Source organism: Microtus pennsylvanicus, chromosome 4, assembly GCF_037038515.1.
Source record: "Microtus pennsylvanicus isolate mMicPen1 chromosome 4, mMicPen1.hap1, whole genome shotgun sequence".
In the NCBI taxonomy this organism is placed as follows: Eukaryota; Metazoa; Chordata; class Mammalia; order Rodentia; family Cricetidae; genus Microtus; species Microtus pennsylvanicus.
The window spans coordinates 121,174,264-121,202,177 of NC_134582.1; the positions used below are offsets into that span (position 1 = coordinate 121,174,264).

Genomic DNA, 27,914 nt, shown 5'->3' on the forward strand with positions numbered 1-27,914 from the left:
AGCACTGGTCTGGCTGAGTCATCACTCCAGTCCTAATGTATTTTATTTCTGTATTTTCTTTATAAGTCAACTTCTTCATAATTCCTTCTGTTTAAGAGTAACTTTATTTTGTCTTATCAGTATGTCATATAAAGTTCATAACCACCTAATAAACTTGCACAAAAGAATAAGTCTACAAATTCATTTGCTATTGCCTTGGAATATTTGGTTGGTTTAGAACTGATTCAGTGACCCTATTGACACTGAGACTATGATCATGATATAAATGTCTAGGTTATTTTTGTTCTTGTTGTCTATTTGTTTCTGTGTTAAGAGATGTAAATTAAATAATAATGAGATGATAATATTAGTAGTACAGGAAATTTTCAGAAAACTGACAACACCGAATGCTGGAAGACTCTGCAATGGATGTCCTCATTCATTTCTAGTGGGGGTGCATAATGGTACAGCCACCTTGGAAGATAATTTGATGATTTCATTTTTTAACTTAACTCTTTATTGATTCTTTTGGAATTTCACATCATGCACCCCAATCCTGCTCATGTACCAGTCCCTCCATACCTGCCCCTAACCCTGCAGTAAGCCCCCAAGAAACCCCCTAAAAATTAATTAAAACAAAACAAACAACAACCCTACCTTGGTCCTCTGTCTTTGCAACACCTGTTCATTTGACCTAGTGGTATTGAGTGATGCAGTGTGTCAAACACTATACCCTTTTTTTCTGACCAATACCACTCACAAAATGTTCATTGTGATGAGCCAGTGGTCTGGTTCAGGGCCTCTGGCACACCATCCTCACTGGATCCTCACTGAAACTCCTCTCAGGTCGGATGCTGTTGCTGTGAGTCATAAAGATCATACGTTACTGTTCCTGAGGACAAGGCCCTTCACAAACTCCAGTAGGTCATAGATTGGGAAGATGTTAAGATGGGCCAACCAAAGGCCCAGAATTCATGTCTTGGTTGGACTGGGCCTCTGGGACTTCCCCCCTCAGGTGAGGGACAGAGCCAGCTCTCTTAGGCCAATGCCCTAGGGACCAGCTCTCCCATATGGGGCAGGAGCAGCTCTTTGCTGCAGTGTCCAACTAGGGGCACAGCCAGCTATCTCAGGGCAAGTGAGGGTGGTCCGGCTCAGCACAGCCTTCAGAATTCAACACACATATTTCATATGAACCTGTGAAGTAACACAGGCCACAGGCGTCGTCACAGACACCAGTGGCAACAGGACCACAGATGCAGACATGGCTATTTTCAACAGGTTGGGTCCAGACATCCTCATGGCCCCAGTAGGTACACAGGCCACCCTGATTGGTATGACCCATCAAGACCCTCAGACATCAAAATGGCCTCAGGCTGCTGTCCAGACTCCAGACATCAGCACAGCCCCTGGTGGCAGCGGGAGCCACAGACATCAACCTAGACCCTGACTACTGCTGGACCACAGACCCAGACATGACCAGCAATAGCATCCTGGCCCAGATAACACCCTGTTGTCGTGCGGCAGTGCAGGCCACCCAGACCAGCATGACCTTAGTGGCAAGACAGACCTTAGACACTAACATGGCCACAGACAGTCCCTGGGCATCTATGTGACCTTTGGCCACGACATCAACGCAAACCCTGGCTGTGGGAGGTCAATAAAATGTCTAGTTTTTATATGTTGTTTAATTTCTTTAAAGAAATTTCACATTCCCCATTATAATATATATTTTCATTTATTAATAAGATTATAACAGTTTATTGTAACAACACATTTCATAGGATTTTACTTTGTTATCGATTCATATTTTGTTAGATTTATTAATAGATAAATAGCTATAACTGATTTATAGCTTTTTGATAATTTTTCCCTTTTCTTTAACAGACTTCAAATATATAGCTATAGTGGCATGCCTTTTATCTCAGCTTTCTAGAGGAATGAGGGGTGAGCATGGTGTATTTAATGAGAAACTATCTCAAAAGAATTCATAATTGAGATATTTATTAACGAAATATATAAGTTCAGCTGTTTCCTTGGAACTCAGTAGATAATTTTTTTTTAATTTACCTTCACATTCTTCTGGACCTTCTCTGAGCACAGCACACTTTTCTCTCTGATTTTGTTAACATATTCTTTGGGCAAAAGATATTGCCCACACTTAACAATTCTTAAAACACTGTGCTGGTCAAATACAATACTTCAAATAATTTTTGAAAATTTATAGAATTTGTCTCATCATTGCTATATATTTTAACATAAATTTGATAACACAATTTAAAATCTTAGAGATATTTTATATTTAATGAGTCTTACTTGTTTACCTATAAACACATACAATCATGTTTCACAGATCAATTTTTAAAACTAAGAAAATTTGCTGAGTATTGAGTTTATACTGATGTGAATTAATTTTTCTTGCCGTAGCTCGATAAGGCAACTGCTGAAACCCTTGAACGTCTAGATCTCTATCTTGGATAAAATACATAGAATTCCCTTTTACCTAGCATAAAATGATCAAAAACAAATGACATATTTCCCAAGCAACGACATGTTTGGCTTTCTTCTGTCTTCACGTCTGTGTCATGATGACTCTTTTAGATGAGTTCCCTTCTTACCCACCTTCCAACCTCCCAATCTTCCCACATGGAAATCTTATCTCCATGCTCTTGGAGCCCTGGTTCCTGGGCTGGTGAAGGAAGCCCTGGGACTCTTGGTCACCCTTGCCAGATGTGCCTCACCTCCAAACTAAGAGCGGAATAATCGCAGAGTACTTTCTTCTTTCTCAAAGAATTTGAGGAATATTGGCTTATCAATAATTTATCACTGTTAATTCCCCAAATGTTAAAATTTCTTCTAACACCTACCCAAAAATGTCTACTAAGTGATAGTCATCATCTCATGCCTTCAGTGAAAAACTTCTAGACAAATCGGGTTGGTGTCAGTAGGAGTCAGAAGGAAATAAACCATTGAAGTCACAGAAATAGAAGCCAGCAAGAATCTTTAGGGCAGGACCTGGTGAACTGGCAAAGTGTTTAAAGGTTTGCTGCTCTTAGACTCAGATTTGGCTTTCAACACCAACATGGTGACTCACAACCATTGGTAACTCCAGTTCCAGGTGATCTGTTGCCCTCAGTGAACAAGAATATTCATGAGGAACACATACATGTAGGATACTCATATGTAAAATAAAAATAAATGAATCTTTCAAAATTTAAGAGTCATTGGGATAAACATCTTGATGCTGTCTTTCAGACTTCTCACACAGCTCTGCGGATTTAGCTCAAGCTTACTGTGAATTGACAAGACAAGAATGTTTGATCAGAAGTGATGTGTTCAATAACCAGTATCCAAGACTTGTCTCATATCATGATACATAAACAGATCTTCCGGTGGAAATTGGACAAGGGTCTCCATGTTAATATTCATCATTAAATGGATGATTGGGATGTCCATTAAAACTGCAATTAGAAAAAAAAAGGATGCCTAATATAAGAAATTGATTCTTCCTAGTTTTAAAGAAAGATAAATTCAAATGTTGGTCAGTAATAAAGGTTAGTTTAAGGTGTACTAGTTACTGCTAACAAGTTCATTTTCTTTTTACCATCAAACACGGTGTTGCATATTGTACTGGCTAGTTTTATGTCAACTTGACAAAAGCAAGAGTCATCTGAGAGGAAAGAACCTTAATTGAGAAAATGTCTCCATAATATCCAGCTACCAGAAAATCAACAGAAATTTTTTTAATTAGTGATTGATGTGGGAGATCACAGTCCATTGTGGGTGGTGCCATCCCTGGGCTGGTGTTCCTGGGTTTTATAATAAAGCAGACTGAGCAAACATGTAGAGCAAGCCAGTAAGCAGCACCCATCCATGGCTGCTGCATCAGCTCCAGCCTCCAGGTTTGTGCCCTGCTTGAGTTCCTACCTCCACTGCTTTTGATAGAGAACTGTTATATGAAAGTGTAAGTAAAATAAAAACTATCTTTCCCATGTTGCTTTCATCATGCTGTTTCTTCATAGCAGTGGTAACCCTAACACATGATTTATAAGTAAAGTTTATAAATGGAAAACATTTCAATTTTTTAGACTGGGTCTCACATATCCCAGGCTGTCCTCAAACTCACCATATAGCTGACAATGATTGGGAGCTTCTGACCCTCCTGCCTCTATCTCCCAGTGTTGGGGCTATATTTGTGTACCACCATGCCCAAATTAACAATATTAAGACCCTTATTCTAGATGCATGCTTTGTAATTTGGTAATTTGAATACTTTACTAGTGACACAAATATAATTAACAAATATCATTCTTTTATTTTTTATAATTAAGCATAAAGTACGGCAATAACACTTCTATGTTTACCATTCTCTCTATCTTTGTACTGTTTCTCATAATTCTTAACTTTTTTTCTATACACAGAATAAGATTATTAACCCTGAGGTATGTGGGATCTGATGTATAAGCTCAGGTATTTAACTCAGGTAGATGGTAAAGTATATGTGCCATGACACAGCTGTAGAAAACAGAAGCCTACACAGAGCTCCAGTTTGAACAAAGGCCTTGTATTATCCAAAAAGTTCTGTGGCTTGAGATGGGCAGAAGGCACATGTGAAAGTAAAGTTGACCCTGGTTCCACCATGAAACAGAGCCCTAGAGACAATCTGTAAGAACTCCCAAAGCAACTCATCCCCAGCTCATATTAGCTTTTGTTTTCTGCATATCGAGGTAACATTTAATACATTACTCTTCTACTCAACAAACTGAAGCAATATATTGATCAAAGGTACTTACTAATCTCCAGAATTGTATCTTAAATTTTTGTTCAAACCATCTAGGACTTTCATGTCCTCTGAAGTTAACTGGAATTCAAAAACCTATCACAGAAGTAGAAATTTTATTACTTTTATGTTACATATTGCAAGTCTGGGAAACCCAATTATACTCAAAAGAGTGGTACAGAAACAATATTAAAAACACAGGAGACATGTTCCAAATCTCCTGATATCATTCACAACATTTACACTATTAAGAAATAACAGGCAGAAAAGAAATAAAGCAATATTCTTACATAAGAAATTGAACCACCCAACTAGAAACCAAGGAAAACTAAAAAAGAGAGATGGTGTTATTGAGACATATCAACTTAGAATATTGAACAAAAGACTAAAAACTGAATTTTAATGCTATGGGACAATGGTCTTTCATTCTGTCACTTGTATTATCTTTAATAAAATGCTGGTTGGCCAGTAACCAGGCAGGCATTATAGGCAGGATGACCAGGAAGTAGAGGAGGGACAATGAGAATGCTGTGAAGAGGGAAGTGCAGTCTGCAGTCATAACCCAGACCCAGAAGAAGCAAGATGTGACTGCTTCACCGAAAAATGTACCAAGCCACGTGGCTAACACACACAAGACTTACGGGCTAATATAAGTTATAAGAGTTAATAAGAAGCCTGAGATACTAGGCCAATCAGTTTATAATTAATGTAGACCTCTGTGTGATTTCTTTGGGCCTTAATGACTGCAGGAACCCAGCAGGACAGAAAACTCAGTCAACATTTTAACAAAAGAATTTACTAAAATGTATGGACAGAGACTCCTATATCCCATTAAAAATGAGAATAAGTTTTATATAGTTTAATTTATAAATTGTCAAATGGTAATGAAGTCATCAGCAAATAGCATAGGAACTGGCTTCCAAAGGTCTTCTCTAAATTAAAGATCAAAATTATCACCACTAGCTCCCAGTGTATTCAGAACAATGATTTTATGAATCTATAGTACTACTGTAAAGTGTGATAGAAAACAAGAGAAAATCAGTATCTGAACAGCTGATAAAGCTCTTAAAGGTAGGGTGGACTGAGCTGTTGCAGTGTAAGCCAAACAAGCCCTTTCCTCCCTCAAGTTGCTTTTGGTCACGGTTTTAAGCCAGCAAAGTAAACTAACTAGGACATCCTGTTCACCCAGTGTCAGCTATGTACAAGAGGGACTCTGTGCTAAAGTAAAAAGTGACGACTGACATCCAAGATTGTCCTCTGACAGCCAGACAGACATCAGAGTATATCCATATGCACAACACACACACACACATGCACCTTCATGGGGGTGCATAGGGGGAGAGAGAAAGATTCCTAAATGACCTTAGAGATGAAAGGAAATAAAAGAAATTTCTAGACTACTCCACCCCCACAAAAATTGTGATGTGTAATGAAGTATAGCCTAAACTAGTTACCTAAAGAATAAATAGAAAACCAATGAAGGAGAACAGTTCTGCAACAGCCCAATCAATAGAAAACTCAATCCAGAGCAGCAAGATGGTACAGGAAGTAAAAGCCCTTGTGGCACATGCCTGAAGACCTGAATTTAGTCTCCGAAGACCTAAATTCAATCCCTGAAATCTATAGTAGAAAGAAAAGCTAACTACTGAAAAGCTGTCACCTGACTTCCACATATACATCATGGCACATGCATGCATGAACACACAGACACGCAGAGACATACATACATGCCTATATATATATATATATATATATACACATATATGGATAAATATAATTTTAAAAGAGCCTAACATGCACAAAGATGTTCTGAGAGATCACAAAAGACCCACATTAAGGATATGTGCTGACTAGTCTATGTCAACTTGCCATAAGCTAGAGTTATCTGAAAGCAGAGAACTTCAATTAAGAAAATGTCTCCATAATATCCAAATGTAATGCATTTTCTTAATTATTGATTGATGGGAGATGCCCGGCACATTGTGGTGACGCCATCCCTGTGCTGGTGGCCTTGGATTTTATAAGAAAGCAGTTTGAACAACCACGAGGAGCAAGCCAGTAAGCACTGCCCATCCATGGCCTCAGCATCAGTCATAGCTTCTAGGTTCCTCTCCTGGTTGAGTTCTTATCCCAACTTCCTTTGATGGTGAACTGTGATGTGGAAACAAAGCCAAATAAACCTTTTCCTACTCAAGTTGCTTTGGGTCATGATGCTTCATGATAGCAATAGTAACCCTAACTAAGACAGGATATTTCACAGATGCTTCAAGGCCTACATCACCTGCATCATCTCTTTGATCCTCTTCTCTTTGAAACTTTTGGCCAGGGTCACAATCCCACGCTGCAACAGGTAACGAATGGCAACCAAGGCTGGTGTTTGCTTGTATTTCTTTGCCATGGTACAAAGAACTGGATCTTCTAAAAGAACTGGGCTGCTTTGGTCCACCCTGGAAGGGAAGGTAAAATGCTAAACTACAGGAGTTCAAATTATCTTAAGGATAGGAGGCCTCCAAAGCTGTTATATACTCTAAAGCATAGATATGCAATTATTCTCCTTAGGCCAGTAGAGTCAATATCACCTCAGGTCTTCTCAGAAATTTAAATGCCAACCTCTCTAAGTAGGCTGAGAGTTAGATCTAGAAAGTTGTTAAAGGACTAAATCTATTTCAACAATGATATTTGAGATTCTCTGTTGTTTTTGATACCTACCATAATGGGTCTCGTGAACTTCCCAATGTACAGTAGGCAACCAGAGCGATGTCCTTGGACTTACAATACTCCAGCATTTTGCTCTGGTTGAGATAAATATGACACTCTACCTGATAGAAAACAATCAGATTGCAAGAAGCTTTACATTAACACAAAAGAAAATGATCAAAATAAAAGAACGTGAAATTTTAAAAAGTATAATGTGAAATTTGAAGCAAATAATAACATTAAGTAGCAATCACTTTAACAAAATAGATTTAATTACTCTTTCTTACAGAAATTTTTTAAAATATGTATCTAAGAAAAAATAATTCTATGGACGAGTTCTTGGATGCTAAATAATCTGTTCTACTTCATGATGACGTGGATAAAGATTCTTGATGACATGTTTTATGACAAAAGAACCAGGTTCATAGGATCCATATGAATGTAGGAAACTCATAAGTCCTTCATAATACAGAGAGAAAAAAAAGGGTAAACAAATCCATTTGCTCATACTGACTTTCACTGTGATGATTCTTTCAGAACATTGGTAGTCAAGGGCAAACTCTTAGTCTCATATAAAATTGATTTTTATCTTGATGTGTAAAACATTTTATAGCAAATATCATGTAAGAATCCTAAAAGGGTCAGGTGAAATGGTGTAACAGGTTAAAGCACTTGCCTGTAAACCTGATGACTTGATTTCAGTTCCTGTGACCCAGATGGTGCAAAATGAGAACCAAGCAATTCCTATAATCCTCAGACTTACACATATGTGCTGGCGTGTGTGTGTGTGTGTGTGTGTGTGTGTGTGTGTGTGTGTGTGTGTAAACAGTTGAATTGCTGTCAGAAAGCAGGAAGGAGTAGACTTCTTCTCTGATAGATGTGTGTGGTCAGCAAAAGGTCAGCTCATATAGTTCTCTGCCCATAATTCCCATCATGATTTCACCATAACAAAGTAAGATATATCATGAATCTAAATGAATTTGATAGCTTCCTGGTAACTTCCTTGTAGCTATGACTTGGTTACTATACCTAAAATCAGAGGTTGTCAGGACCAAGGGCACAACCATCTAATATTCATATTATTAGCATCCATATTTTACTTTTGCTCCATCATTTTTTATTGCCCACATTGTCTTTCCAGGACCTTTCATTCTGTGCACCATTCCCTCTGCAGCATATTTCTTTTTTCCAATTGCTTCTCATAGATGGAGAAGAAGTTGATCTTCTTCTCAATGGCCACACTATAACTCCTGTCTCCTTTGGTTGCCTTTCCTTGTTCTAGTTATTATATCCTATTAGGCCCAAATTAGCCTCAATGTTCCACTGTCTTTCTCATAATTTTAAATAATATGCTCTTATGTCCTCTCAGAGAGACTGTACTTTTAAATTTTCCATCCCATGAGGTAAAAGTAATAAGGCTAACAACAAATGGATATGAGTCAGTGGTGCAGGAAGAACAAATTAAGGCATAATAGGGCAAGGAGTGGAAAGAGCTCACCTGGTTGCACACAGGCTTGTACTTGAGCCCTGGCTTGTTCAGGATCATCTCCAGCTGCCTGCGGTTAAAGTTGGACACCCCAATGGACTTGGCTAGTCCTGCATCCTTACACTTCTCCATGGCCTGTAGTGGAAGAGATAGTGAAGGATAAATTGCACAGTTGTTCAAAGAATTGGTATTAATGGGGATGCTCCAATCAATGCTGGCTTTGACTATCTAAAGATGGAGAATTTGTAAAGAAAATAAGGAGCAGAAGAAGGGAAATTAAAAAAAAAAAATCCTGAGTCCTTGAGAAATAGGTGACGTGAGAAGCCAGGCCAGCTTCTTGAAAACGAGCATAATTCCAATCACCCCTATTCTCCTTATCAGCTTATTCCAGCCAACACCACTAGCAGAAGGCTAGCAGGCCATCAGAGGCCAGGCCACCATCCTGAAAACCAGGTAAGCCACCAACCCAACCAACTCTCACTTATCCCACCCAGCATGATCCCAAGTGCTCCTCTTTTCCTTGTCACCTGATCTTAACCACAACTCTGGCTGAAACATTCCATTGTCCAGAGGCCAGGTCAGCATCCTGAACAAATGTAAAACCTCCTTCCACACACCCCTGCATCCCCAACTTAACTCCAACCACCCCACCTCTCCTCATCACCACTTCCTTACCCTTACCCCTAAGCTGAAGACTTCTACTCACCAGATGACAGACAACACCCTGTGTACCGGGTAATATTGCCTCCTCCCCTACCTGTGCTCAGCCACCATAACTTTAACTGTCCCTCCTCTCCTTATCACCATATCCTGGCACACATCTCTGGTGGAAGCTTTTCATCCCATCAGAGGCCAAACCAGAATCCTGATCCCAAGAGGTAAGACCAGCATCCTGAACCCAAAAGACCAGGTTTACTTACTACCTGAAAAAAAAAAAAACAGGCAGTGATGTGGGAGTGTCATATATCAATCTGTTGATTTCATTGGCTAAGCAATAAAGAAACTGCTAGGCCCATTGGATAGGCCCACCCTTAGGTGGGTGGAGTAAACAGAACAGAATGCCGGGAGGAAGAGGAAGTGAGCTCAGACTCCACAGCTCTGCTCTCTGGAGCAGACGCAGGAGAGACGCCATGCTACCTGCTCCAGGGAAGACGCACGCTATGAAGCTCCGACCCAGGATGGACTTAGGCTAGAATCTTCCCGGTAAGACCGGTACTATACAGATGATAAGAAACGGGCTAGTCCAGGTGCGAGAGTTAGCCTAGAAGAGGCTAGATAGGAATGGGCCAAAGCAGTGTTTAAATGAATACAGTGTCTGTGTAATTATTTCGGGGCATAAGCTAGCCGGGCAGGCTGCTGGGGTTTTGGGGACATAGCCCCGCTGCCGCTCCTTATTACTACAAGGCAGAAGTCTCCTACCCTACCAGAATCCAGGCTAGCATCTGAATCTGAGAGGACCCTTGGTCAGATCAAAAGTCACAGACATACCCAGCCAAAACACTAGCCCCAAACTTGGGCAGCAATCCCCTGCTGGAACAGAAGCCATCCAGGACATCAAGAATTTCAGCCTCCAGTATGGGTGGAGACCCTCTAATCAACCACAGTCTATAGGATCCAGAAGACCAGAAAGGAAATAGAAACTAAGGAAGAAAACATCCATCCAACAAAGACAAATTGAGAAATCATCAACTAGACCTATAATTACTCCAAATCTAGATGCCTAAAAGTGTAAGAACACAATGAACAAAAACCAGGGCAATATATTACCACCAGAGCCCAGTCATCCCACTACAGCAAGCCATGAATATTCTAACACAGCCAAGGCACAGGGAAACAATCTTAACGTCAACATGATGTGATGATAGAAGTCCTTTAATCGTAGATGAAAAACTCCGTTAAAGAGCTCAAAGAAAAAACGACAACCAAAATGTTAGAGGAAATCAACAGATCCCTTAAAGAATGGCAAGAAAACTAAGAAGAAACAAATAGCTGGGGAAAACAATTCAAGACTCAAGACATTAAAATTGAAATACAAGCAATAAAGAAAATACAGAGTGAATAGAGAAAATGAAAAATTAGGGTAAGTGAAGAAAATACAGATGCAAGCATCACAAAAGAATTCAAGAGATAAAAAAGAGAATGTCAGACAGTGACGATACAATAGAAGAAATAGTGTCCTTAGTCAAAGAAAATGGTAGAGCTAAAAGATTCCTAACACTAAACATCCAGGAAATCTGGGAGACCATGAAAAACCCAAATGTAAGAACAATAGTAATAGAAGAAGGAAAAGAATTCCACCTCAAAACTTGGAAGATAGAAACAACATCATAAAAGAAAATTTTCCTAACCTAAAGAAGGACGTGCTATAAAGGTACAAAAACATTACTGAGCACCAAACAGATTGGATCAGAAAAGAAATTTCAAAGTCTCAATATACAGAACCAAGAAAGAATATTAAAAACTGCAATGGAAAAAGGCCAAGTAACATATAAAGGCAGACATATAATAATTACACCTAGCTTCTTAACTGAGACTCTAAAAGCCAGAAGGGCCTGGACAGTCTTGCAGACTCAGAGAAACCAACAATGCCAGCCCAGACAAATATAGCCAGCAAAGCTTTCAATTGGTATAAATGGAGAAACCAAGATATTTCATGACAAAGTTAAATTTAAACAATATCTATCCACAAATCCAGTCCTTCAAAAAGTACTAGAAGAAAAACTCCAGCCCAAAGAGATTAACTACACTCATATAAACATAAGCAACTGATGATCTCACTACAAAATACTCAACGAAGAGAAGCATACTACTACTACTACTACTACAAAGAAGAAGAAGACTAACAACAACATTATAGGAACAAACAATCAATAGTCATTAATATCTCTCAATATCAATGGACTCAATTCAACAATAAAAAGACACAGGCTAATAGAATGGATACAGACCAGAATTCATAATTCTGCATCCAAGAAATACACCTCAACATCAAAGATAAACATTATCTCATAGTAAAATGTTGAAAAAATTATTCAGTCAAATGGACCTTACAAGCACTCAAGTATAGCTATCCTACTACCTAACAAAACAGACTTCAAACCAAAATTAACTGAAAAAGCAGAAAAAGACACATCAAGGAAAAGGCTACCAAGATGATGACTGAATTCTGAACATCAATGCCCCAGAAGGGTATTGGAAGGGTACCCATATCTGTAAAGAAACATTACTAAAACTTAAATCACTCATAGAACCTTACACAGCAATACTGGGAGACTTCAACACTCTACTTTCACCAATGGTCAGGTCATCCTGGCAGGAACTAAACAGAGAAATTACAGTCCTAAGTAATAGGACATAAATGGACCTAACAGTTATCTAAAGAACATGTCACCCAAACAGAAAATACTATACCTTCTTTTTAGCACTTCATAGAACCTTGTACAAAATTGACCACACACTTGATCACAAAGTCTCAACAGATACATGAAGATTAAAACAATCCTATGTATCCTATTAGACTACCATGTATTAAAATCAGATTGCAAAAGAAACAGAAACAACATAAAACCTACAGACTCATGGAAACTGAACAAGTCTTTACTGAATTAACATTTACTTTATTAAATTTACTGAATTTTCATGCAAGGAAAAAAGAAAGAAATTAAAGACTTCCTAGAATTTAATGAAAATGAATACACAATAAAACCAAACCTATGGTATACAATGAAAGTAAAACTAAGAGGAAAATTCAAAGCACTAAGTGCTTACATTAAAAAAAATTCAAGAATCCTCATACTGGTAACTTAACAGCACAGTTGAAAGATCTAGAACAAAAAGAAGTAGATACACCCAAAAGAAGCAGATGGCAAGAAATAAACTTAAGGATAAAATCAATAAAATTCAAAAAATAGAACAATACGAAGAATCAATAAAACAAAGAGTTGATTCTTTGAGAAAATCAACAAGACAGATAAATCTTTTTCCAAACTAACTAAAAGACAGAGAGAAAATCCAAATTAAAATCAGAAACAAAAAAGGGGACATAATAACAAACATTGAGGAAATTCAAAGAAACAGTCATATTTCAAAAACTTGTACTACACAAAAGTAGAAAATGTAAAAGAAATGAACAATTTTCTTGGTAGATACCACTTACTAAAGTTAAATCATAAACAATTCAAGTAGACCTATATTTCCCAAAAGAATACAAGCAATCTTTGAAAGTCTTCCAACCAAAAAAAAAAAAAGGCCCAGGGCCACAGGGCCAGTGGTTTTGGCACAGAATTCTACCAGACCTTCAAAGAAGAGCTAATAACAATGCTCTTCAAATTATTGCACAAAATAGAAACAGAAGGAACATTGCCAAGCTCATTTTATGAGAACACAGTCACCCTGAAACTCAAATCACAGACTCAACAAAAATGAAATTACAGACAAATCTCACTAAAAAAATATAGAAAAATACTCAATAAAGTGATTACAAACATAATCCAAGGACAAATAAAAAAAAATCATCGATCATGATCTAGTGGGCTTCATCCCAGATATACAGGGATGGTTCAACTTACAAAAATCTATCAGTAATCCACCATATAAACAAACTGAGAAAAAAAAACAAGATAATCATTTCATTAGATACAGAATAAGTCTCCAGCAAAAATCAACACCCTTTCATGATAAAAGACTTGTAGAGATCTGGGATACAAGGAACATACTTAACATGATAAAAGCAAAATACAACAATTCTATATTCAATGCCTAATTAAATGGATAGAAACTCAAGGAAATTCCACTAAAATCAGAAACAAGACAAAGCTATCAGCTCTCTCCATATCTATTTAGTATTGTACTTGAAGTTCTAGCTACACAACTGAAGGAGATCAAGAGAATACAAATTGGAAAGTAAGAAGTCAAAGTACTGTTATTTGCAGATGACATGCTAACATACAAAAGCAACAATAAGAATTCTACCAGGGAACTCATACAACTAATAAACATCTTTAGTGAAATGATTGGATGCAATATTAACTCAAAAAAAAATGGTAGCACTCCAATAGACAAATGATCAATGGCTTAAAAAAGAAATCAGGAAAACAACATGCTTCACACAAACTACAAATAATATAAAATATCTTGGTGGAACTCTAACCATGTAAGTGAAAGATCTATACGACAAGAATTTCAAATCTTTGAAGAAAGAAATTGGAGAAGATATCAGAAGACGGAAAGATCTCCCATTTTCATGAATCAGTAGGGTAAACAGAAAAATGGCCAAATTATCAATAACAATCTACAAATTCCATCCTATCCCCATTAAAATTCCAACACAATTCTTTACAGACCTTGAAAGAACAATACTCAGCTTCATCTGGAAAAAGAAAAAACTCAGGAGAGCTAGAATAATCATAAACAATAAAAGAACTTCCAGAGATTTCCCTGATTTTAATCTCTGCTACAGGGCCATAATAATGAAATATGCATGGTACTGGCATAAAAACTGATAGGTGGATCAATGAAATCAAATTGAAGACCCTGAATATATATATTCACACACCCATGGGCACCTGATTTTCAACAAAGAAGCCAAAATAATACAATGGAAATAGAAAGCATCTTCAAACAAATGGTACTTGCGTAACTGGATATTCAAATCTAAAAGTAATCAAAAAGATCAATCTATTTCACCCTGTACAAAACTCAAGTCCAAATGAAAAAAAGACCTCAACATAAACCCAAATACACTGAACCTGATGTAAGAGAAAATGGGGAATACCTTGAACACATTGTCAGAGGAAACAAGTTCCTGAATAGAACATCAATAGAGCAAACTCTGAGATGCACAATTAATAAGTGGAATGTCATAAAACTGAAAAGCCTCTGTAAGGCAAAGGACATTGTCAATAGGACAAAACAGCAACCTACAGAATGGGAAAAGATCTTCACCATACCGACATCTGACAGGAGACTGATTTCCAAAAAACTAGACATCAAAAAATAAATAATTCAAAAAAACAAATAATTCAATTTTTAAAATGTGGTATAGATCTAAACAGAGAATTCTCAACAGAAGAATCTCAAATGACTGTGAAATACTTAAGGAGATGTTCAACATCCTTAGCCATCAGGGAAATGCAGATAAAAATCACTGTGAGATTCCACCTTACACCTGTCAGAATGGCTAAGATCAAAAGCACAAGCAACATCTCATGCTGGAAAGAACATAGAGGAAAGCAAACACTCCTCTATTGCTGATGGGAGTACAAACAAATACAGCCACTTTAGAAAGCAATATGGTTATTTCTCAGAAAATTGGGAATCAATCTACCACAAGACTCAGCATACCACCCTTGAGCATATACCCAAAGGATGCTCAATCATACTACAAGGACACTTGTTCAACTGTGTTCATAACAGCTTTATTCACAATAGCCAGAACCTGGAACCAACCTAGATGTTCCTCAACCAAGGAATGGATAAAGAAAATGTGGTACATTTACACAACAGAGTACTACTCAAATGTTAAAATCAATGACAAAATGAAATTTGAGGGCTAATGGATGGAATTAGAAAAAAATCATCCTGAATGAGGTAACCTAGACCAGAAAGACAAATATAGTTTTATACTCACTTTTAAGTTGATATTATCCATAAAATAAAGGATCCATGCTACAATTCACAGACCCAGGGTGGCTAAGTAACAAGGAGGGCTCAAGGGGATACTTGGATCTCCTTGGGAAGAAGAAATCCAAGAGATTTCTTGGATGAACTGGGGGCAGATAGGGATAAGAATACAAGGGATCAGGCAGAGGTTGGGGGGAAATATTAAAAGAATAAACTTAAAGGGGTCATTTCAGGGTCAGATAGAAACCTGGTGCAAGGGAAACTCCCAGGAATGTACAAAGATGACCCCAGGTAAGACTCTAGCATAAGGGGGTATAGAGCCTGAAATGACCACCTCCTATGACCAGACAAGACTACCAGTGGAGGGATTGGGACACCAACCCAGGCACATAACCGTAGACCTTAAGTCTGCTCTACCTAAGGGTTGTGCAAGAGTGACACAGACTGTGGGACTGGCCAATCAATGACAGCTTTAGTCTGAAATTCATGCCAGCAGAGTGCGAGTGAGCCACCCCTGACACTGCTTGGAACACCATGACTCAGAGGCTGAAAGACCCAGATAGCTAGGATAGACCAAAACATAACAAGAGAAAAAGAAAGTCAATATAATGATGTCTAATGGTAGTCTCTTATACTCATAGATTAGTGCCTAATCCAATACTCATCAGAAAGGCCTCATCCACTAACTGGTGAGAACAGATGCAGAGACCCACAGTCAAATATTATGCTGGGCTTGGGGAATCCTGCTGAAGAGATGGAGCCAGCGGGGTCAAGGATATTACAAGAAAACCCACAGAATCAACTAACCTGGGCTCATAGGAGCTTAAAGAGACTGAACCCAGAACCAGGGAACCTGCATGGAACTGATCTACACCCTCTGCATATGTATGATAGTTGTGTAGCTTGGTTGTCTTCTGGGACTCCTAACAGTGGGAGCAAGGAACTTCTCTGACTCTTTTGCTGGCTTTTTGGGCCCTGTTCCTCATATTGGGTAGCCTTGTATACAAGGTTGGATGGTAAATTTTATTACAACTTGATATGCCACGTTTTACCAATGTCCATGGGAGGCCTGCCCAGATGGAGGGAGTTGGAGGGGAGGTGAATGGAAGGGACTGGAAGGAAAGAAGGGAAGGGAAAATGAGGCCGAGATGCTCAATACATACATGCATACATACGTAAGAAATGGGTGACGTTCCAACATTTTTTTGGAAAGAGATTCCTAAACCCCTGCCCTCCATTCTTCTCCATTCTTAATATTTTCCAATAATGAATTCCCCTGCTAATTCCATCAAACCATTCTTATAAAAGCTACAAATTCCTAGACTGAGCCATGTACATTCTATTCTCACAGGTGAAGGTAATATCTGACTCAAACTTTCACTATATTCCCTCTGTATTCTCCTCTCTAAGAACTCACCTCCCATGTGTCACAGAGATTCACCGGGTCCACCAACAGGTTTCCACCTTCATCTCTTGGAAATAGCTCATCTCCAGGCTGAAATAGAATCATCCATTTTAAAGACTTCACCACAGTCATGTTACCACATTTGGTCACACTGCCAAGTCTCTCAGAGTCTGGGCCATGAAACCTTCCCAAATAAGCAGGACATTATTTTAGATACATTTGGAGTGACAAAGGATGAAACTTTAAAGACTGGCATCCTCTAATCTTTATATTTTTTTATGCTTAAGTAGTGCTTTTCTTCAAAGTCCTAATGGTGTCTTGTATTACTTTTGTTATTATTTCAGACCCTATATTTTCCTATAGGAAAATGTCTCTATCTTTTTGGTGAATCTAGTAATTATATGAACTTGATCTCTGGCAATAACGGATTATGATTTGAGCAAAACAATTCACTATCACAGTGGACAGAATATTGTATACAGGCATGCACAATTAAACTGGGCCATCAGTCAGACTTTCTTTTCAGGATTAACGTGGGTTAGAAAGCCAGAGTAACTCTCCAGTTTTACCAATCATGAATTTTGAATTGCCACGAGAACATATCTTCTACCAATAGCAATGGCAATCCCCAACTAAATAGACAAGATGTAGAAATAAGGAATGGAGAAAATATGTCTGATGCTGAGGCTATTCATATCTTTAAATGTAGTCATGGCTTGGACATCCCAGTTATGTAACATAATAGCCTCCTTTGCACAAACTAGCTTAAGTTTTCCATGTAATTTTATAGCAAGAAATCTGTACGACACTGTTATTAATGGCTAAGTGCCATCAACAAAACCCCACTACCGTGAAATATCAAGACAAATAATCCCCAATCGCCAACTCTCCAAGGGCAGGTAGTATGAGAGCCAGATGCACTGCTTGGCTTTCTACTGCCATTATAAACAGCTGGGAAGGAAAGGGTTTATTTAATGCCTTACACTTCCAGACCACAGTCCATCATTGAGGGCAGGGACTCGAGCAGAAACTTAAGCAGAAAACATGGAGGAATGCTGCTCCAGGGTTCACTCCCTTCCTCATTCATCAGCTAGCTTCCTTCCATAGGCAGGTCCACCTGCAGAGGGATGGCACTTTCCACAGTGGGGTGGGCCAACTCACGTCAGTCCATAGTCAAGACACTTCCTCAAAGACATGACCTCAGGCAGATCTGTTCTGAGCAATTCCTTAACTGAGACTCCCTCAGATGACTTTGGGCCCTGTCAAATTGAGAGCTAAAACTAACCAGGATACCAACACAGACTGAGTAGCACCAGATCTGCTTTCAAAGTGCAATTACAAAAGATGTTAGAACCTCGTTGTGAAGCATATGTGTGGCAGTTTTATTAATTTCCATGTAATCTGCATGTAAACACCTTCAAAAGACTAAGGGGAACTGAGGAGATGGTCCAATGTGTAAAATACTGGACTTGAAAGCCTATGGACCTGAGGTTGACATTCAGAACTGATGTGAAACAGCAAACAGAAAACAAAATTTAAAGCCAGGTGTGGTTGTACATGTTTTCAGTCCTAGGACTGGGAGGTGGAAACAGGTAGTTTTCCTGGGGCTAATTGTCCAATCACTCTAGACTGTTCAGAATTCTAGGCCAATGAAAGACCTTGTTTCAGATATATTGTGAATGGCATCTAAAGAACACCAGTGACTGCTTTCTGTCTTTCATATGAATAAGCACACACATGTGCACTAACAGATACGTGAACACACATGCGCACACACACACACAAATCACAAGGACTAAAACCAGAACTATGCATTGGATATGGGTATTGGGTTTTTTTCCCCCACATTCTAATGCAGAAGACTACTAATTTATTTTCTTCCACAGGCAGGACACACTGTTTCAAGGCTCAAAAAAAACCCTATGAAATGGAACTTGAGGATTATTGTTTAGGATTTTCTTCAGAATAATCCATACATCCACCCAAGAATATAAATCATAAATTGTCACATAACTGTTAGTTATACGGGCACCACTAGTGAAATAATGGTAAGCACAGTGATTGCTCACCTGCAAAGCCATTGGGAAATGAATAATATACAGATCGACATAGTCCAGTTGAGCTTTCTTCAGTGACGCTTCCAAGCAAGATCGAACCAATTCTGGTCTATGGAAAGTGCTCCAAAGCTACCAAAGTTAAAGAATGAAATTTTAAACTCAGAGTTCATTCACTTTTGCTCAATTACTTTATTTAACAAGGAGACATTTTACTACAGCTGGAAACACCCTCCCTGTTTTTCTTTTTCTTCATTGGTTTTTCACATACAAACTCCATTGTGTGAATAGTCCAGTGCCTGCCACTGAGCTATGTAACGTGAACATCATTGCATGCTTGGCTGTTACCAGTTTATCTACTGAACATGGAATGGAATATTTAAAGAGCAAGGTTGTTTTCTCTAATAATAATGTTGAGTTTACAAAGTAATACTTAAGATTGGTCTAAATCACTCATCCGTTCAACCACACAGGAAGCGCTAGTACTCATCCAATATACATAACTGTAGGTTGTAGGAAAACCATTTGTGGGCATGTTAGTGTGTGCTGAACTTAACTGAATACACTTTAACTATGCCTTTTGTGAACAAAATCTCCCAAAAAGAAGTTGTGTCTGCAGAGACTGACTGGCCGACTGGAACTTCGGTATGTGGTGAGGCTGGAATGCTGCGGGTCCAGAGGCGAATTATTTTATCTTGGACTAGTCATCTGGAACAGTCATTGCTTGTGCACCTCTGTGTCAGAACTAAGATCTTGTGACTAATGGATAAAAACAACTGAGACTAAACTAACTTCTCAGGCTACTAATTTCCACCAATCCAAAAGCTAAGAATGTCATCAACAGCATGTTAAACCTATAAAAAAAAATCTCTCTCGTCTCACTCTACCTGTCTCTCTGGTGTACCCACCAATGTATTTTATTATTTTTTTTTTCTTTGACAATTTCATGTATTTATGTATTGATCTTATTCACCCTAAGTACCCTTTTTTTTCCTTTAAATGTACAGTTCTTTATGATTTTCTTTGTTCTATAAAAATAAAAACACTACATGATACTACTTTCACGTTAGAAAATAGAATTTGAGGTTAGGTAAATCTGTGTTCCTAAGCCATCTTTACTCAAAATGGCTCCAAAAATAAACTTTTATTTACTTTAACATGAGAGCTATGGTTCTTAAGACCCTATAGCCTGAATAACATAGACTTTACTATCCTTTTGTGTAAAATCTGTCCTCATAGAACACTATTTACTAGTGTGGGACAAATGCCTCTACCAGCCCATGAAATGTCTCAAGCAAGTACCTCTTTCTTTCCCTCCTCAGCAATGAAGCTAAGTGTGCTCTGAGCTCATTGGTGATGAGAAAATGTTTTGCTTTGTTTTTCATTGGTTATCTCTCTAATTAACTGGAATCAGAGCACCACAGAATGCCAGTAAAGGCACCCCAGAGTAGCACAACTTACAGTCCCCTGGTTTTGTTGAATCTCAAGTTCTACTTCAATTCCTCAGCAATGATCACTGTTAAGTCATGGTCTAGCTCTAGCTCTGTTTCATTCTACATTTCATGATGAACCACACTGTTTTGACCTGAGGTTCAGCACAGTATACTTACACGAAAGTCATAAAGTTTAACTCAACAAAGAAATAATTATCCATTTTTATCCTATCTTTAATACATCACTGTGTGAATAAAATTTTATACCAATAAGTAACGATGTATGAAACTGATATTGATCCAAAGACACATTGTTTCGTCAGCTGAGCCACATTAAATATGTCTACAAACATCCCATGCACAAAATACCTTTGATGTATAGAATATATCTTCTCTCTTCACAGTGCCATCTGCAATCTTGCTTCTAATGGCTTGTCCTGCTTCCTCTTCTATTCCATACAAATAAGCAGAATCAAAATGCCGGAACCCAGCATCTATAGCTATTTTGGTAGCCTTGATAAGTTCATCCTTAGGAACCTAAAAGAGCAAGCAAAATAGTATCTGTGTAAGGAAAGACATCTCAAACACAAACAATGGCTTTCCAGTGAATCAACTTCTCTTTCTTGGAGTTGCTCACAATGTGTGGGGATAAGTCAATTCCAATTTTCCTGGATCTCTTCCAATCAGCCTCAGAGCGGAACATTCGCCAAATCTGCTCAGTCTAGAGCAATCAGCACAAACTGCCCTTGAAATCCTGAAAAATATCTCCTAATTCAAAGATTTGATCAAAGGACTCAGAGGTTTAATTGAGGCAGCATAGAAAGATAGAAAATCTTACAGGAATGGGATACAGCCTCTCCCTTGGAGTTTGGTTGAAGCCTTTTACCAGCAGAGAATCAAGAATTCCAGCACAGTTAGCAATGTGTGCTCTGATGGCTATAATATTATAGCATTCCTTTCATATTCAAATATTTTGTATTAAGTAGCAATAAGCTTGACATAGGTCCTGGCGTGTCTTTGCCTTGTAGACATTGCTTATTTTCTCAAATATTTTCTGGGCATCTCAAATAAGACTGTTAATGTTGTACACAGTAAAGATGTCCAGTTTCATGGATCCCTGTGAAATAGTTTTACTTTTACAATTATGATCCTGCCATGTGTCATTCAGAAACCACTCCATGAATTCATTTAGATATATCTTATGAATGCTTTGAAGATAATTACTTCACTTAAATGGTATATATGACGAGTATGAAAAAGGGTGGCATTACCTTAAAAAGTCCACACCTACATTTGGTTGTATCTTTTTCTTGCGATTAATATCCTATTCTTAAATCTCTGTTTTAAGGTGTGCTTTAGGACTAGGCAAATGGCTCATTTGGTAAAATGCTTGTTACATGAGATGAGTTTCTGAGGTCAATCCCCCAAACTCATGTAAAATCATGGGGTGTAGATGAACACACTTGTAATCTCAGAGCTGAGGAAGCAAGGCAGATCTGCCACGCCAACTCAGTCTGCTTGCAGAGCTCCAGGCCAATGACAGATATTGCCTCAAAAAAAAATGTCCATAGAGCACCAGAAGAACACCCAAGTTTGATCTCTGACCTCCTCATGCATATACCCATGTATAGTGCATGTGTGTACAAACATAGTCATATACTTGCTCACATACACACATGCACACACACATACATTAGTGTATTGTTGAGAACAAAATCAAAGAAACTATTCTATATAAGAACTTAAGAATTTTTTCAATGAAATTACAAATGTCAAATAATGTCTTATTACCTTTTCTCTCCTCCTCCTCCTCTCTCTCTCTCTCTCTCTCTCTCTCTCTCTCTCTCTCTCTCTCTCTCTCTCTAAAGCAATTATTTTTAATTCTATAAAACCTACAAAATTCATCCTGCAATTGCACCTACATCAACAAGTACAAGTGGGCAATGATATTTGAAGGTTGTGGGGGCCCACAGATATGAGTCCTGTTCCACCTTGACTAAATGTCTTAGAGTTTGAGTTTATTTTTACCTTCAGTGTAGTTACAAACAAGGTGGCCTGACCTAGGATGTGGTTACTTGGTGGTTTGAACATTAAGATGGCCCATAGAGGTGAATCTGCTCCACCCTGACCTAAGGTCAGAGAATTCAAGCCTATTCCTGTTACTTCACTTCTAAAATAGGAGGTTTGACATAAGGAGTGGCTGCCTACAAGATACTAAGGACTATTTGCTGCATATCCTGTCCAAAATATCAGAATGCTTAACTTGGGAAAGAGTGACCTGATATCTCAAGAATTGAAACAAGTAACTGTTCTGCTTTTTGTATAGGGTTATATAATCATATGGCAAACAAATGTGAGTGGATATAGTATTCATTTTTCACTGAGTTGCACCCCGGTACTATCCTATGTCTCTGTATTTCTTTTGTATCTCTCTCTATTCTGCCTAACATTTCTAATCCACATGCCCCTACCGTGGAATGTACAAACTCGTCAAAGCTAGACCCCAACAAATGGTAGTGCATTACATTCTATCACAAGACTCTTTCATGTAGAATAAATTCTAAGAGGACAGTGAAATAACCATAGTTGAACAAGTACAAAATAATGAACTACTCATAAAATCATCACATATGGAAATCAACTTGATATGGATGATTAATGAAATGTCCCTTTACTAAGAAAGCCCAAACCTTTGAGTCATTGTCAACATTCTTTGTCTGCTGATTCAGAGCTAAAAAATAAATAAAGAAGAGAGAACAGCATTCTTTCAATATTTGCTTTCACAATGTTGGACAGAGGCCATTTGGCCCTGAAATAATCATACAGAAACCATATTAATGAAATCACTGTTTGGGCCATTTACTCTAGCTTCGTATTGCCTAATTCTTACATATTACTTTAACCCATTTCCATTAATCTGTGTATTGCCATGTGGCTGTGGCTTACTGGCTAAAGTTCCGGAATCCATCTCCAGCAGGGCTACATGGCCTCTTTCTGACTCCATCTTCTTTTTCCTAGCATTTTTATTATTTTTCCCCACCTAGTTCTGTTTCCTGATAGCTCTGCTATAAGCCCAAAGCAGCCTCTTTGTTAACCAATGATATTCACAACATACAGAAGGGAATCCCACATCACCTCCCCTTTTCTGTTTAAATTAAAAAGGAATGTTTTAACTTTAACATAGTAAAATTACATATAACAAAACAGGTATCAAGCAATAATTACAGTTACAATATCTATATCTACTTTACTTTTATCATAACTAAGAAAACTAACTATAAACTTTTCAACTCCATCAAAGACTACAGAAAGATATATTATTACCTAAGTAAACAGGAAGTGCATTGTAAGCAACTTCCAAAACTCTAGAAATGACAGGGACTTTTTGCTGCCTAGACAGTCACCCAAAGTTCTTCTGTACTGTTAGGGCATCCATCTTCAGCCTGTTGGCCCATAGTATCTGGCAGACTTTTCCATGAAACAGAAAATTTCAAAAACAGTTCTGCCTATATTGGAAGTTTTCAGTCAATTTCTTCTGTGTCCTACAAAATGTCTGGCAGACTCTTTCATGAAGCAGGAACCCTGAAGGATGGTCTCACCTTTAGGCAAGTTCAGCAGTCATTTCTCTGTGGGTCCTGCATGTCTAGTTCATCAAGCAGTCCAGGCAAGAACAGTTTCTTGCTCAAACGGTTAACCAACTCCATAAGGAGTCTCTTCAATGCCCATCTTTCTCTTGAAGTAGATTGGAGCTGCTAGGAGCAGATGTTTCTAATTGTCATGATAAGTCCTCAATTCTTAAAACATTTAAATACCATATTCTATAGTCTTTAAAAGGTTTGAAGAATGCCTATCTATCTGAAATATATCTCTGTATATCTAGACAATCTAACTAACATGACTACAATTTTGACTATTATTGATGATTATCTATTAACCTATATTTCTTAATTATACACAATATTTTTAAATGAGCTGTACAAACACAATACCATAATCAAGAGCAGAAATATACATAACACAACATTGACCTTAAATTTGTATCCATAAAGCAAGATCAATACTAATGCAAATCTCTATAGCATTTTCCTTTAAATGTAAACAAATATTTGTAGACAATATCTGGGAATATGGGCATAGTTTTTCTCCAAACTGCTTTCTGCTATTTATTGGGCAAAGTAAATTTTTGAGAGGTGTTCAAAGTGACCTTTCCGGGGATCTTGGTCCATTAAACCTCACTAGTCTGGAAGGATTCCAAAGGTTCTCACCCTCAGTGGAAACAAAAGAAGAACCTCTTTTCTGCCTACCTACCATGGAATGTACAAACTCATTGAGGCTAGACCCCAACAATACAAGTGTATTAAATTCTAACCCAAGACTCTTTCATGTAGAATAAATTTTAAGAGGACCATGAAATAACCATAGTTGAACAAGTACAAAATAACAAACTGCTCATAAAATCATCATACATTGAAATCAACTTGATATTCATGATTAATGAAATGTCCCTTTACTGAGAAAGCCCAAACCTTTGAGTCATGGTCAACATTCTCTGTCTGTTGATTCAGAGCTAGAGAAAAAATAAAATAAAGGAGAGAGAACAGCAGTCTGTCAAAGTTTTTCTTTCAGTCTGTTGAAAAATTATCTCTTGAATGACTTGCACAAACAAGAATGTAAAAGAACCATCTTGTTTTGCTAAAAGATGCATGACGATACATTTTCAAACTACAGTTTCATGATGAAGTGGGGTGAGCAGTCATGTCCAATTTACCTTTTGCATTAGATCATTAATGAAGTCGGAAAAAATGAGATAGGTTACAACTTGACCACAATTCTTTTACTTATCAAATTCACACAGCTTACAAAACAGGATTAGCTAGATACAGAATAATAGTATGTCATTTATTAATTTGACCTGCACATATATTTGTACAATTCATAGAAATGTTACTATATCATATTAACACCTGAGTCTAGTCTCCCTTCACCCATGTCAGACGACTTACAACTGCCTATAACTCCATTTCCATGGAATTCCACACCTTCTTCTGGCCTTGACGTCTCATATCTGTACCCCCACACATACATACATACATACATGTGTATATACATACCTGAATTGAAATTAAAATAAATCTCTCAAAATACCAGAAATGATGACATTAATTTAAATGATATCATTTATGTGGATCTCAAAATGTTGTATTTAATACAAATAAAAGGAAATAATAATGCTATGAGTTATTAAAACAGACATATGAACCCCCTAATAGCACATAAAAATATCTATTTACATAAGTATTTGTTCTGGTTCTATTGTGAGAGAAAACATTCTTATGAATATAACACACATCATCTTAACTATATAAAATTGTTTATAGTATTTTTTTGTGTTCAATATAGCAGCTGGCACCATGAACTTCACCATTTTTTATTTGAAAATGAGATAAAAATTCAGTACTTTAGATATTGCTCTATAAGCACAGCTTACCTATATGCATCATAATTTTTTAAAAATGACTTATAAAGAATATAATCAAAATGAGCTTGTTTTTACTGATACATGGATTTGATTCATCCTCACCAACAATAAAAATAATAAGAATGAAGATAAGTTATAAAATTTTTCTTAATTTTCTTGTTTGTGCATGTGTGTGTGCGTGTTGGACATCTGGAGCTCTAGAAAGACATATGAAAGTCAGTTCTCTCCTTACACCATATGAATTCTAGGGATCAATCAAACTGCTGTCATCAAAGACCCCACACAATTTTCCAGGAATTGTTTTCTCTAATGTAGTCAATCTTCCTAAAATATTATAATGTTCTTCTTTGACACTTTTCCATTTAAAATGTTTTCATCTTATGTGTGTGAATGTTTTGTCTGAATGGATATCCATGCCTCACTTGTTTACTTCCAGCAAAGCTAGAAAAGGTTGTTGGATGCCCTGGAACTGGAGTTATAGACAATTTTAAGTACAATGTGGGTGCTTGGGACGCAACTCCTCTGCAAGAGTAGCCAGTGCTCTTAACCACTGAATGATTCTTCTACCTCCCAGAGTTGTTAAGCCTATCCCTATCCTTCTCTAAGTTGTACTGATCTCTACAAATTTATTGAAACCACAGCTGTTGTAATATGTTTGCTCCTTACCTCTCTCTCAAGCTATGCATGTTATGAAGTAAAAATTCCTACCTAAAGAGGTAAAAATATCCCTGCCATTAGGTCTTCTGCAGGAGAAAACTACCACTCAAGCTTTAAGTGCTGTCCTTGACACTCACTGAAAAACCAGAGGATGAAACCAGAGTGTAAGCATTTTCCCATGAGAACCTCCTGTGGTTTTTTGATTCAAATGTCATAAACAGGAACAAGGAACAAGAATTTAGAGTTGCTTTGTTAAAGTATAGTACACCCATATAATGTTTTATTTATTTCTTTATTTGTTTGGTAAATGTTTCTAGAGTGAAAGTAGAAAACAAATCTTATTTCATCACAGGTCTGGAATTTCTGCTGCGGTCCTCATTCCCTGATGCTCAGCAAAACACAATAAGCTCATCATTTTTTCATAAGCAATATCTCTAGTAAAGTCTATCAAAATATTTTATCTGGATCATATCTATCAAAAAAGGCAATTACTTAAATCACAGAAATAATCCACGTCACTAAGCCCATTACAATCAAACTCAAAGCACAATAGGAGCACTCATAGCTGCTTTCCACTTATTGCCAAACAAGCAGAAACTAAAGGAAAAGCAGAGTCGAAAATAAACAGTACTGTCCACATAACTCTCGAAGGAACAGTTGCAACACTGCCTTCCCTATTATACGTGGATAAATCTAATCTGGAGATTCTAGAGGTCTACTTCAAACAGGAGCAAACCTGAAAGTACCTTTCAACCTCCACACATCCTTGATTATTTTTTATGAAAACCCTTATACCCAAGACACAAATGTTACCTTATCAGGCACAGTGGTTCCAAACCCCAGTATAGGAATGAAGTGACCATCATTCAGAGCCACACGCAGAGGCACAGAACTCATAGCTTGTCAATCAGGCAACTAAGCAGGTCTTGAGTCTTCTGCTTGCACAGGGTACAGTCCAGCTAAATGTGAAAGCTCCTTAAATATCTAGTGGAAAGTTAAACAGTGGCATGTGGGAGGAGCTGCTTAAAGAAATAGTCCACAGGAAAGAGAGCTAAAGGCTGCTTGCATTTGTATGAATGTGAACTCTAATAAATTACTGCAGAGTGAAAATGAAAGCATGAATTTATTCTAGAAGAAAAGAGTCTGTTGATTCTTTGAGTCAGTGTTGGATTCACACTGACTTCTTTAAATTGGAAAAATGAAACTGGTGGATAGTAACTGATCAATCACATGTTACCTACAACTGCTGCTGGGAGCTCAGTTTCTCTTGAAAAGGGTATCTCTTCTTTATTTTTTAAACAGTAAGATTCTCATTGTGACTTTTCC

At 37.6% G+C, this 27,914-nt stretch overlaps 1 protein-coding gene across 1 annotated transcript; it reads right to left on the bottom strand.

Annotated features, from left to right (window-relative positions):
* Positions 1–1,698: 1,698 nt before the first annotated feature.
* On the bottom strand, positions 1,699–27,561 carry LOC142848376 (3-alpha-hydroxysteroid dehydrogenase-like). The gene is made up of 9 exons (XM_075970301.1): positions 27,402–27,561; positions 20,822–20,989; positions 19,035–19,151; positions 16,978–17,055; positions 8,952–9,074; positions 7,466–7,575; positions 7,038–7,203; positions 4,770–4,852; positions 1,699–3,437 (listed from the first exon to the last, which is right to left on the bottom strand). The coding sequence occupies exons 1-9, from the start codon at positions 27,483–27,485 to the stop codon at positions 3,395–3,397; spliced, it is 972 nt and encodes a 323-aa protein (XP_075826416.1). The 5' UTR covers positions 27,486–27,561; the 3' UTR covers positions 1,699–3,394.
* Positions 27,562–27,914: the final 353 nt, after the last annotated feature.

Excerpts from the sequence above, each read along its gene's own strand:
- LOC142848376 (XM_075970301.1), bottom strand. The coding sequence starts at position 27,485 with ATGAGTTCTGTGCCTCTGCGTGTGGCTCTGAATGATGGTCACTTCATT. Across the intron at positions 20,990-27,401 it reads GAACCACTGTGCCTGATAAG|GTTCCTAAGGATGAACTTAT; the intron begins GTAACATTTGTG and ends TTGCTCTTTTAG. Across the intron at positions 3,438-4,769 it reads AGATACAATTCTGGAGATTA|TTTTAATGGACATCCCAATC; the intron begins GTAAGTACCTTT and ends TTCTAATTGCAG.